Source organism: Geospiza fortis, unplaced genomic scaffold (genome assembly GCF_000277835.1).
Source record: "Geospiza fortis unplaced genomic scaffold, GeoFor_1.0 scaffold112, whole genome shotgun sequence".
NCBI lineage: Eukaryota > Metazoa > Chordata > Aves > Passeriformes > Thraupidae > Geospiza > Geospiza fortis.
In genome coordinates, this window is record NW_005054298.1 from 23965590 (window position 1) to 23978244 (window position 12655).

The 12655-nt window shown below is 36.1% G+C and overlaps 1 protein-coding gene across 2 annotated transcripts; it reads left to right on the forward strand.

Moving 5' to 3' along the window:
- Positions 1 to 530: 530 nt before the first annotated feature.
- Positions 531 to 11783, forward strand: ZDBF2 (zinc finger DBF-type containing 2). 2 transcript variants are annotated; one of them, XM_031058075.1, is made up of 7 exons: positions 531 to 633; positions 1214 to 1265; positions 1829 to 1880; positions 2441 to 2546; positions 3390 to 3517; positions 6566 to 9146; positions 9423 to 11783. In XM_031058075.1, exons 1-7 carry the CDS (start codon positions 532 to 534, stop codon positions 9462 to 9464), a joined length of 3063 nt encoding a protein of 1020 aa, XP_030913935.1. In that variant the 5' UTR covers position 531; the 3' UTR covers positions 9465 to 11783. The 2 variants fall into 2 exon arrangements, with proteins under 2 accessions (XP_030913935.1, XP_014163239.1); XM_014307764.2 differs by having other exon boundaries at positions 6566 to 11783.
- The last annotated feature ends 872 nt before the right edge of the window (positions 11784 to 12655 follow it).

Genomic DNA, 12655 nt, shown 5'->3' on the forward strand with positions numbered 1-12655 from the left:
AGATCAGTTGATCTGTCAAAAAAGCTTTTCTCAGCTGCCAGATGAAAAGTTTTGTAGGACCAGCTGGGGTTTCTTGTTTATTTTGTTTTTTAATATTATTACATAAATTGCAACACAGTGGGAAGTAGAAGGAGTTTGGTGCTTTGGTGGATTATGTTGTTTTGGTGAGGGGATGTTTAAAGTTGAGCTATTAAGATATTCCTTCTGACCGTAACTGCTATAACAGCTCAAGTATTTTATCATGAGCAGTGCATAGCCATGGAAATGACAGCAATGTTTAGTACACAGGGCCCATGGGGAAGAAAGAAGAAACAAAGTTATTCCAGAAGGAATGGTTAACATTTACATAGGAAAGACTGTCAAAATTACATCCATATTAAAAAATATGTGCTATAGACTTCAAAAAGATTTATCCATTTGTTTGACTGTTTGCAAAATGGTACAGAAAAATTTACATGCCTTAGGGCATGGAAAACATGCATTATTAATGTTATTTTAAAAGGCTCTTTAACTTCCTTGTTGCCAGATGGGATGAGAGAAGTGTCCTGCACTGCAAATGGCCTCCTGTTTGACATTTATTGCTTGCTAGTCTGGAGTCAGCTTTGGTGGATGAGGAAGGTTGGTGACTCTAAGGTAGGTACTGGAAAGCTGATTTAATGTTTACATTCCATAGCATAAAAGGCCCGTGTGACACCTGGAAGTCCTTTGTGTTTGGACACCCTAAAGCATGTTGCTGCAGTCATATTTTTATTAAAAATTGTGAGATTCAAAATTGATTGGCAGGTTTTTTGAGTAATAAGGCTTACTTTTCCAGCCTAGATAATTACTTTGTGTGGTATAGGTCTCATATGGGTTTTCTTACATATATCTCTTGTCTTAATTGTTAAGGCAACTTATGAAATTAAGTAATTAAATTAATTTGACAAGGTTACCGCTTAATAACCTAACAGAGTGTGTGCTCTGCTCATAAGTATACTATTTGATTTCATTAATTAAAAGTTAGCCTCTTCTATCAAAGCTAAAACGTATTGCTAAATGTAATATTAGGGTAACCTAGTAAAGCAGAAGTTTTTTAGAATGCAGCTTCATTTAAATCTGGTATTGGTCTATAGCTGGAGCAGTTTAGTGCTTTTAAAGAAGCTTGGACTGAGGAGGAGCTTCAGGATACAGTGAGTACAAGAATGGACTGACTTTAAAAATTTTTTACTTACAGATGTTTGAGAGAATCAAACGATCTGATGAAGCTTCTGCTTCTTCAGCACAAGGTAAGAAGTTGAAAAAGTTCAAAGTAGTTTTTGTTGCAGTTACATTTAAAAATGTAATAACTATCAGACGAAGTATTAGTTCATCTTGCTGTTCAATTGCTTACTTTGATTTCTTAAATTTCATAATGGAACTTAGATGGAAGGAGTGACTTCTGAATCATCCACAAAGTTTCCATGTAGGCGTAATTTTCTTGTCCTGTTGTAAGCTGTTTGAGACATGTTACATTTTATCTCAGGAATCATGGATGTTGCAGTATCAATGTAGATTGCCAAGTCTTGAACCCAGACAAATCAGTAGAAAAACTCACTCACCTCAGCTATGAAAGAGTAAAGCTTATTTTATGAAGTTGTTGGATGAACTTCACAAACAAAAGGATCTCTTCATGCTTTTTTGAACTTACTAAAACTTTTATCTTCCTTTAAAAGAGTAGTGTTGACAAATGCAATGTAAGAGAAGTAGCTAGGTGCAGGTAAAATGCTCCATCTTCATGGTACTCTGTTGGTTTTTGTGTTTTGTACATGTGTGTTTGGTTGGTTTATTTCTTGGTTTTGTTTTTCTGTAGGAATCCAAAGACATGGTGTTGAGGGCTCTCCACGACAGGACAGCAGTAGCAGGTGAGTTAGGTGATGATCTAACTGGCATCCAGCTTATTGTTTACTAAAGTAAAATGGGAAGAATCTGTTTTCAGCCTTATCTGTTACATTGTGTAATGGATGACCATGACACAAAATGGATTAAGTGTATGATTGGAGGTCCTTTGTATCTTACACCCATGTACTGGTAAAAACTGTGGGGAAGACACGTTGTAGTGCCCCAAACTACTGTGTGGATGTCAAGTGGTTTTTGTCTTTTCTTCTTTTATTTCAAAATACTGACAACAGACGAATGAAAAGATGACTCTGCCTTTTTCTTTAGAGGCAGTTATTTTCAGATTTCAGCTAACTGTGCCTTCAAGCTGTTATCCTTTGTTCTGCATTTAAAAAAAAGTTTTAAAGTGAAATTTGCTTCAGAAAACTTAAAAATACGTAGTCTCACCATTACAGTTCTAAAATGGAAACATTTATCTTGCAAGTTTTTCCCATCTGTGTAGTAAGATAGATATTTAGAATTTCCATGCTAAGGATATGTATGAAACAACCCAACATGTCTTGACAATATTATCTACTTCTTTCAGTTTACACAGAAGAGGACAAGAACATCCTCGGCCTGGAGCATCCACTGTGCAAAATAGACAAGGATACTGCAACTGTTGCCACGTACACTACAGTAATCTGGAACAGGTGAGACAGCTTCTGCATAATTTGGCAGCAGATAGCAAGGAATTATCAATTTATAAATATCGGTTGCTACACCAAACAACCAATACTGAGTGAAAAATGAGCAGTTTGTGAATTGCACAATATGTGCCCTGAGGAAGATCCCTTGCTTATTTGTTGCCTGTTGTAGAAGATGCCAATGGAGTGGCACAGCTACTGCAGTCTGCTTTTCTGGAGTGCCACACAGCTCTGCATTGCATCCATGATGATTTTCTCTGTGTCTTTAATCTTGAGATCTCTATATATTTTAAAGTATTAGGGTTATAGTAATATGCTAGATATCAAGGCTGGAGACATTTGATCAACCATTTTCAGTTCTTTTGTCAGTCTCCTGTCTTACAGACTTTTTAAATTAGAAAGTAGAAGCCTATTTAATCTTCTACACTTAAGAACATTCTGGTTAATTTGAGTGAATTAAAGGATGTTTGCTCATATGAAGTTCAAGAATATTATAAGTAATTTATATATACATTTATAGTATTTGTTCTGGTTAAGGGACTTGTGAGCAGCTGTGAGATTTGAGAGAGTATTTGTACTAGTTAGAAGAGATTTGCTAGCAGCTACCAGAACCACTAATTTAAGTTCCAACTCAGAAAGATGCTTCAATACCTTTTAGTAATATTTGAGACTGCCTAAACATACTTAAAAATCTAAATTAAGATTTTAGAATAGTAAAAGAAGATTTTTCTTTTTATTTAAATATTTTCATAGCAATGGTGTAATGTTTAACCCGGGAAGGAATTTTTAGGAATAGGCCTGTGTGTTAGCAGTAGTATTAGACTAATCATCTGTTGCATCTTTCCCCAGCACATTTTCAGCTCCCAGCACAGACATTTTACAACCTACTGTAGGAATCGTACGGGTACCAGTAGCTTGATGGAGCGTTTCCTTCAAGATGTTTTGCAGCATCATCCCCACAGATACCATGACAGCAGGTATAATACAGAAGGCTTTTTATTTTTATATGTGCTAGTGGAATGTATGTGTTATGAATTCCTGTATTTGTTCTGCTGCTGAGCAGTAAATTGGGCTCATTTGAGGTGAAACTTGCTCAATGGAGACAACTGCTGTTTATATGAAGACAAAACTTCACTACTTTTGGATTTGAGACAACACCACTAATAGCTTTTAAATGTGAAGACCTTAAAAAGAAGGAATATATAGGTCAGCACTTACAGTGGTGGACTGTACAATCTCACAGGCATTTACAAATTCTTAAAATTTGGGCTTTATATGTTTTACTCTAAATATTTTAATTCTGGGCCTTACATATATATATATGTTTAGCAGTATATTTTATGTTTGTTTTGAAAGAGCTCCTAATTTTGGTTTATTGATTATGTCAGGTAAGTATTTACATGTTTATTTTTTCATTATCCTTGCAGTTCGCCTGTTCAATTAATACTTGAATTACATTAATTGGCCAATTCATTAATGTTCAAATTTTGAAAAGTGTTCTCTTTATCATGTACATGTTTCAAGAGTGATAAGAGGATCAGTGTGTTACATTTGTTTCTGTAGATGAAGGAAAATCAATTAAACCTCATTTGTAATGTTTTCAAAGGCAGACAAAAATCCCAGTTTGATCCCAGTACAGTACAGTATTTCTCAATATGCAACTCTGCTATATGCTTGACAAACAAGCAGAAGGGTGTTTTGTTTGAAAGCACTCATTGGTATTATCAGGGATGTGCCAGAACTAGCTAATATGCATGTCTGTGCCAGACTAGCCCAGGACATGATGTACACATCATTACAAGTAAATAAATTGTCCTCCCATCTTAAAGAAATGGATTTTATTGCACTATCGAGAACATTCAGCATTTTTTGCTGTGGAGAAAATATAGGATTCACTTTAAGTCAGGCTTCTCTGGAGGTGTCACTAATACAAGGTTTGGTGAACAAAACCTACTAACAAGGAAAAACAATCTACCCAGGTTCCTCTAAGTTGCTGGTAGTAGGAATAGAATGAGAAAAATAATATGCAAAATTTAGATTAAGTTGGAGGAAGGAGTAGTAAGTAATCCCAAACCTAGACAGAGTTTGGAGATGGAAAAGAAGGCATGAATAGATTTATGCTGTGGTCCCGCTCTGAAAAGAAAGTCATGGTCTTAACTGACACTTGAGGTAAGATTTTGGTTCTCTTCTTTCTCATGTTAAAACACTTGGATTTATATACAGTTTCACACATTTCTTTAAATACCTGTTTTTACTGTTTAGCTGAATTCATACAAGGGATCTTTATGTGTAATTTTAAAAGATTATGGAAATATTTGTAAGACTTGGTTTGTTTTACAGAAGCAGTATACCTAGTAGTTATGTGGAAAAAGGAAAAATTCATCAGAGCTTTGCCTTATACTGAATTTCAAAGGATATTGTTGTTCTCCCCCAGTAAAAAAACAAAACAAAACCAAACACCCACAAACCACCAAATCATTCCTTCTTCCAAACACTTGGTATGTAAGTTTTTTGCCTAAGGAAATAGTATTGAGCATTTTAGAAAGTAAATCTTCATTCTACTTAAGGGGATAATTTGTAGCAAAACTGTCAAAAGTTCCTAACTATGCACAACTGTCGTTTTGTTCTCTTCCCCCAGGGACATTTGCTTAAAAGTCATTTTTGAGAAGTGCTTGTAGGCTGTTAACTGAGCTAGAGACCTTGGAGTTGCCTATAGTTTCTCCATATGAAAATCTGTCTAATTTTCTATTCAGTCTTTCAGCAAGGTCCAGGTGCCAGGATGCAAAGATGTTTCACACAGAGATGGAAGAACTCTGAAGTTAGGAAGTTGAAAGTTTAATTCTGTTGCATCTGGCATTCCCTTTAGGTCCTATTTCAGAGCTTAGGTGACCAAGAATTCATGCAAGGGCAAAGCAGCATTTAAGATGACAGGCATTGTTTGATCATCTGATCAAACAATCTGATAATCTGATCTGCGTTCATGTAGTAATAGTTCTTTTTTAATGTTTCATTGTATGAGATTTCTCTTGCTTACTCAGTCCTATATCCCTTAGCTGTATGTAGTCTTAGTTATATAACCAAGGAAGTTACTGTACTATAAAATTTGTTCACAATACTTCTGTTAGCTGATGTCTGCCATGTATTAAAGTAAGCATCCGTTTGGGTCTCACAAGATGGTTATAATTTTTGAGTGAAACACAATATTCTCTTCTTCAGTTATATTTACATATTTTTAAAATTGTTTTCATTGAATTTGCCTGGCTGCTACACATTAAAGCCTTGTGGGTTCCTGTGTTGCATAGGAAAAATAGTCCATATCTGTCAGCTGTGTTAATTCTGGAAGACACAAACCCTTGTGTTTGAGGCAGTATTAAAGACAGAACTAGCAGTTACAGAATATATAAAAATCTGTTGTCGCAGCAAGGCTGAAAAATTCTAACTTGGCTTCTTGCAGGAGTGAGTCAGAAGCTGTGGCATGTCTGTGAGAAACAGTAAACATGGAATTCCTTGGCCACATGTGCAGAGTTCCTATCAGGCAGTCATGTTTTGTAGGTTAAAGGGCATTTATATCAACAATGGTTTTATACTGTATCCTATTATTATGTTCCATTTCTCTACAAAAGCCTGATTTTAAGCAATGATAGTATGACCAGTGAAATTGCCTCTTTATAGGCTTAGCACTTCAAACAAAGGAAATATCTTTACTTTTTCTGCTGTGCTGTATTTATAAAATTATTGCAATCTATGTTTGGCCATTCTTAATTGATGATTGCATAAAGAGGGTGCTAGACTAATGCCCAAATTGTTATCTTTAGCACTGTGGAGCATTTCCCCCTCCATAATTTTAAAAAATTGAGTATCTCTGAGATAGATAGAAAACAGAAATAGTCATTTCAGTTTGTTCATTAGAAGTGATACAGTCTAGGTAATGACTCTTAAAAAACCCCCACACTGCTGTTGTTTGAAACATTTTTAGCATATTTACAGTATTTATCTAAGCTGCTTTTTTCTTCCCTCCCCTTTAGACCAACCTATGATGACATGCCATTCCCCGTCACTCTGGAGGCTCCTAGGATTTCTTGCCTGTCCTCAGAAGAGATGCAGAAAAAGAAGAATAGTAAGAAACAGGAGATTTCCAGCAAAGACCAGGAGTCCATTCGTGAAATAGGCTCTTCTGTTCCATGCCTGTCTCGTGAGGGCATAAAGAAAACTTCTGTTACACAAGCAGGTTTTCAAAAACTTCAGAGAGGCCAGGAACGTGTTCCAGGGATATCCCAGCAGTCTGCTGGCATTTGTAGCGATAAGAAATGGGTAAATCTGAAACATGCTCGAATTGCAGGTCATAGCCATGAAGGTCAGTCTACAGCTGTGAGCCCTGTACCTCAGCAGTTTTCTCTCAGCCCTACAAGCCACAGTTCCTCTGTTAATCCTAAAACAGGAAAAAATGTTAGGGATTTGGCAACCTCAGATCTGTTTCTGCGTAGAGGATGTGATGAAAGAGCAGTGGAGGTCTGCAGTAGGGATGTGTTATTGAACCCACGCTTGAATCCTGCTCCAGCACTGGTTCACCCAAAATGCCCTTCAGTTTCTCATCAGAATCCTACACACAGCCACAGCAATTCCTCCTTTATTACCTCAGGTCAATCTCTCTCAAAGCGAGATAGTTTACGAACTCAGGATGAAACTTTGGTGTCTGATCTCCATCTCAGGGATACTGTGGGTATCAGCAGCTCCCTAGATCTTGGGACATCCCCACAACTAGCAAGATGCAAAAACATAAAGACAAACAGAGGTGATGAAAGTTCAGTGGATGAAACTATTGAAGATGTAATTGTGAAATACTGCCATGAAACTACACCTGAAGAAATTTATTTCAAAAAAGAGAATAATCCCAGTGTACCTTTTTCATCACTTCTGGACCATACTAATATAGAGGGCTCTGAAATGAGTTTTGACTGTGATGCACCAATACAGGTAGGAACAGATTTACCCAAGGCAGCTATAAAAGATATAGAATTCCTGAAAGAGGTCCAAGTATGTTTGCAAGACAAAGATTATGGAACACAGCTCTCTTCTGTTTTAAAAACTGAGTCATTGGAGAAAATAGAAGCAGTGAAAAAGGATGTTGTAGTTCATACCGAAGAACCAGTTCTTCCAGCCCTGCCTCACGTGCCTCCTTCTTTTGTGGGAAAAACTTGGTCTCAAATAATGTATGAAGATGATATAAAAATTGAAGAACTTGTGCGTGATTTCAGGGAAGGTCGTTTTCGCTGCTACTTTAACAGTGAATCCTCAGCCAATTGTACAGGGAAGAGAATGAAGAAAAAGAAGCAGAAGGATGAAAAAAGGATCAATATTATTGAGGGTAATAGAACAGAAAGTGCACCAGTTAAAGCACTGCCAGAATTTAATGATGCTTTAAGTGGTGGTTCTGATTTTGATAACCCATCTTTAGCCTCAGATACACTATGCAACCCACAAATTGTGAAAATGCCTAGGAAAAGGACATGGCGCCTGGCTTCAAGGTGTCAGGTGGTTAAAGTCAGCCATGGCACCCAAACAAGTCTGCTGAACTACCCTGTAGCAAAAAGGAAAATGTCTAGAAGGGAATCTGATCCAGCCGATCAGAAGGCAAGCATTGCATGTCTAGAGAATGAAAAAACTCCAAACATGAAAACTAGACTATGTGCCCTTAAACTTCCAGAGTCCTATAGCAAGATCATGAGTCCTGTACAGCCCAAGACAGTGGTGTATGTACTCTCGTGCCCAGAGGTAAAACAGTGCAAAGGTAAACCTATAGATATTCCCAAAATGAGGAAAAATCATCACTCCACAGATAGCAAGGACTCTGTAAGATATAAATACAAACAGTGTTCTCTCAAATATTATGACCCACTGACAAATCGAATTCTGAAAACACCTCCTAAGAATACAGTTGGAGAAAAGGCCAAAAAGCCCTCTCATGTTCGACAGCTTTTCAGAAGTCTCAGCTTTGATGCAAACATGAAGAAACTAGCTGATACACAGAGAGAAAGCACGCCATCAAAGTCACTCAATTGGTCAGACTTCTGTAGTTCTTCTTCAGCATCTTTCCTGCCCAATCGAGATAAAGGGAATGATGCAGTTTCAAGTCAAAAGGCAGATGGACCATCTGTTGCCACAGAAAAACCAGATTGTCTTGCGTCTGAGAACTCTTTTAAACACCTAATCATTTCACCTTTGAACTCTGTGATAGAAGGAGATTGTAGATTAATTCCATTTAATAGAATTACCAAAACTCCTCTGACCTCCATCAGGAGTGAGTGGTCAGAGAGGGAGACTCCAAAAGCAATATGGAAGAGAAAAGAAGGCACTAACAAAGAACCAGTTTTTTCCAGAAAGGCTGCAGGATCTAAGTCTGTCAGAGGTACTCTTGAGAGGAGAGGAAACAGAGTAACCACAGGCAAACAAACGTCCAGAACTAAAAAACAGCAGAAAGAGGGGATGAGAAGACAACTTCAGCCTTGTGCCCAGAAATCTGCTTTCTCCATCCATAGGTACCAGACAAGGAAAACTACAGTGGGAAAGCACCCTAAGAAAGAAAAGCCTGATGCTAAAAAATTAAAGGTGAGGAGGAAACCAAAAAGGGCCTTTCTGAACTCAACAGTTGTAACAGGGATTCCTGAAAAAAGGCAGAAAGTCACATCAGAATCTTTTCCCGAGAAACCAGAGCAAGCTTCCTCCAAAGTCAGGAGCTGGGAAGTAAGTGGAGATCGGGGTCATCCTGGCACTGTGAACCGGCCCTCTAGAAGAACCTCTGCTGTACCATTACTTCGAAACTGTCTTGTTCTACCAGGTGAGAGCTAGCTACCAAAAGAATTTTTTTTCTTTTTTTTTTTATAGCCAGCACCTGGAAGAAGGAAGGAGGAAAAAAGAAGGCCATAGACAATGCAGTTGAAGTGCTAGAGCTCCAGAAAGTGCAAAGCCAGTCTAATGTGAAATAAATACAACTGTAAACTCAGCTCTTGTTCCTGGAATATGGGGACACAATGTGTTGCACTGTTCTACTGTGTAAAGCTGCAGAAGTTGTGGATTTGATTTAAAAGCACTTATAATCATATTTACTAGTCTTCACCTGTACATCAGCAAAATGACCTTGAATGGTATCATATTGTTATTATGGTATTATCAGTGCGTAACAGTGCACTATAATAAGGTAATTTAGAAGCTGTGTTAATTAATTGTGCCTATTTAAATTTTTTCACATAATTCTAAAGTGCAGAAGATGACTCACTTGCTATGCTAGAAATTTAATGAAGATACATCAATCAGGGCTGAATTCTGTGTATGTATTTTGTGTTTGTGTACATGTGCACCTTCTTCAACACATAATATATACTTGCCTGTGGAATGGCATTAAAATTAATACAGTATGATACAATTCAGATCAATTCAATGCTTTCTTGAAATGAAATATAATTTTAAACATTTTTGTATTGACTTGTTTGTTCCTGAAATCATGTCCAAAGCTTTTTTTTTTTTTTGAACTGAAAGTCACTGTGGGCTCTCATCAAGCAATAATGGACCATGCTGGTAAGGAATATATCTCCTTAGGGGACTGTTCAAGTGGTGGTAGCTGAAGTGAAATCTTGAATTCTAAAAGAAATACAGGGTTATGTTTGGGGGCTTCTTTGTTTGTTTTTAATAGCTTGTTGATTAAGTTTGTAGGTGAATTTCACATTCCTTAGTGAGGGGGATGGAAAAGTTAAAATGCAAACAAATAGCAGCAAGTTGTTTCAGAATGTCAGCCTTGAGTTTGGGGTTCTGTGCTTTTCCAGCTTTATTTGGTGTAGTGTTTGTTAAATTTTTATGGATTAGAGTTCAAACTTACTAAATTTTCAGTAAAATATTTAAATAAACCTAACACAGCATCCAGCCAAATGTATTAGACTTCAAATATTTGGTTAAAAAACCCGGTTGAATAAAAATTATGTTCCACAGAGATTCAAGTTTGGCGCCTGATGTTCCATCTACTATGGTTTTATTGCAAAAAAACCCCAAACCCATGGTGTTTTAGCTTAGTTTTCTTTCTTTTTTTTATAGTTGTTATGATGACAGTATATTTTATGTGGTTGGGAGACATAAAGCCAGTCTCATGGATGTTTCTGTGCTTTAAAACCTAAGATTAATGGTACATTTCCAGTAAATTAAGCACACAGTTAAACATCATCATAATCCAGGCTTTGGTTTTCAAATCTTCAATTTGATATATTATATAATCTATTTTACCATGAAGGTCTTCATAAATTCTCTAGTGGTACAGTACATTTTTCAGAACACAAGAAAAACATGGAAAAGAGCAGACCTTACCATCTCTGGCATTGAACATATCTGTGCATTTTCCCCCTAGAAAATAAAACCTTTCTTGATTCTTCATTCACTTCTTCCTGAAGTGTCAAGGGTCACAGATTTGGGCTGAGATAAAGGTGGACTTGGAAATGGTTTATTTTAATATACAGTATCTGAAGGAAATATAAAAGCTGTCATCATAAACCACATGTTCAGAGAATATTTTGAGGATATTTTTAATGTATATGCATATTTCCTAAGATAAATAAAAGATGTGCATGTGTCAGCTGGAAAGTAAGTTTCTTTACAAGTCAAATATGGTTGACAGATTTTTTTATTTGTTTTGTTTTAATTTATTTTATTTTTTATATAAAAGTTGATTTCTTTGGATGAATTTTCCTATGGTTGTCAGCAGACACAGAATCTTATGACTGTATTGCAAGTCACTGGAAAATGAAGGGCTGTAATATAAATTTTTATAGCCCTCAACTAATTGTGCCTGTATAATTTAATATTTTGTCTAATATAAAACTGATGTTTTTAAAGCAAAGTTTTAAAGGAATGGTTTTTATAGAAAGGCTAATTTTTAGATAAAGCAAAAGAAGATTTTTAAATAAAGTTTGTTTTAAAGCAAAGCTTTAACTATAGATAAGTCCCATTCTAACATATTTTTATGATACAAGAATGTTTTCCTATCTAAATTCTTCCATCTTATTTTTCACAGTATTTCACACGTGAAGAGCATGAATTATTCTGTGTGAATAAGTTTTAATGCACATTGTACTTTAAGAACACTAGTGTGTATTTGTTTAGAGTCAAAATACTGTTCTCCATACTCATTCATTGTACATATGTCTTATTCCAGTGCACAACTTTTCCTTGAAATCTTGAGTAATAAAGATGTGTTGAGAACTATAAATTTACTAATATTTTTAGACTGTAATGTCTTTTGTTTTTGGTAATAGACCCTCTTATCAGGGTGGGATTTTTAGAAGAAAAATGTTATATTTAAATAAGAGTGTAAGTAGCTATATATTTTCCTTAAAAAAAAAAAAAAGAAAAATGAAAAAAAAAGATGTAAGAATTTATTAGAAGAATAAGACTTGAGGTACAAGTCTGGAAACATTTATGTGGTTGACATTGTCAAAATAAGGTTTACTGTAGGCTTGGATGTTAATTTGTGCCTCACTTCTGAATATTCAGAAACCTCTTCTGTGCATGCTCGATGAAAAAGAAGAAAGACTGTGATATGAGAAGTAAAAGCAGAAACTGCTTTGGAATGAGAATTATGAACATATTTGCAAAACAAAATATTGCAAAGATACTCAATATCATGTGCAAGAAGGAGAAAATTCTGGCGTCTTGAGAAATAGGCAAGCACTTTCCTGTTAGATAAGTAATGCAGTTTCTGCCCTTATGGAATAGAACACTGTTTCATTAGCAGCGTGACCAATACTTCACACCATGGTTGTAAAGTCTACAGCAATGGCAAACTTGAGAACTGAAATACTTTCTCTCCAAAATTGGTGGGTGGGTTGGTTGGTTTTGGGTGATATTTCTTGTTTCTATTTTTGTTTGTGTTTCTTTTTCTCTTTTGTGTTTTTTTTTGGTTGGGGGGGTACTGGATTCTTTTAATGTCAGTGGACAAAGAGGCAAAGAGGTTTTGTCTGTATGTTTGCGTCTCTTAACATAGAGAAACAAGAAAAGAGCTGGAGTAGAGAGGAATAAGCTCATGGTTTTTGAATTAAATTGGCAGCAGTTACAACCAGTACCTTCTTTTATAGTTG

Bases quoted from the DNA above. Each gene is read 5' to 3' on its own strand.
- ZDBF2 (XM_014307764.2), top strand. From the start codon at position 532: ATGAGAGAAGTGTCCTGCACTGCAAATGGCCTCCTGTTTGACATTTAT. The intron at 634-1,213 runs GTAGGTACTGGA...TTTTACTTACAG, and splicing joins GGAAGGTTGGTGACTCTAAG to ATGTTTGAGAGAATCAAACG. The intron at 1,266-1,828 runs GTAAGAAGTTGA...GTTTTTCTGTAG, and splicing joins TTCTGCTTCTTCAGCACAAG to GAATCCAAAGACATGGTGTT.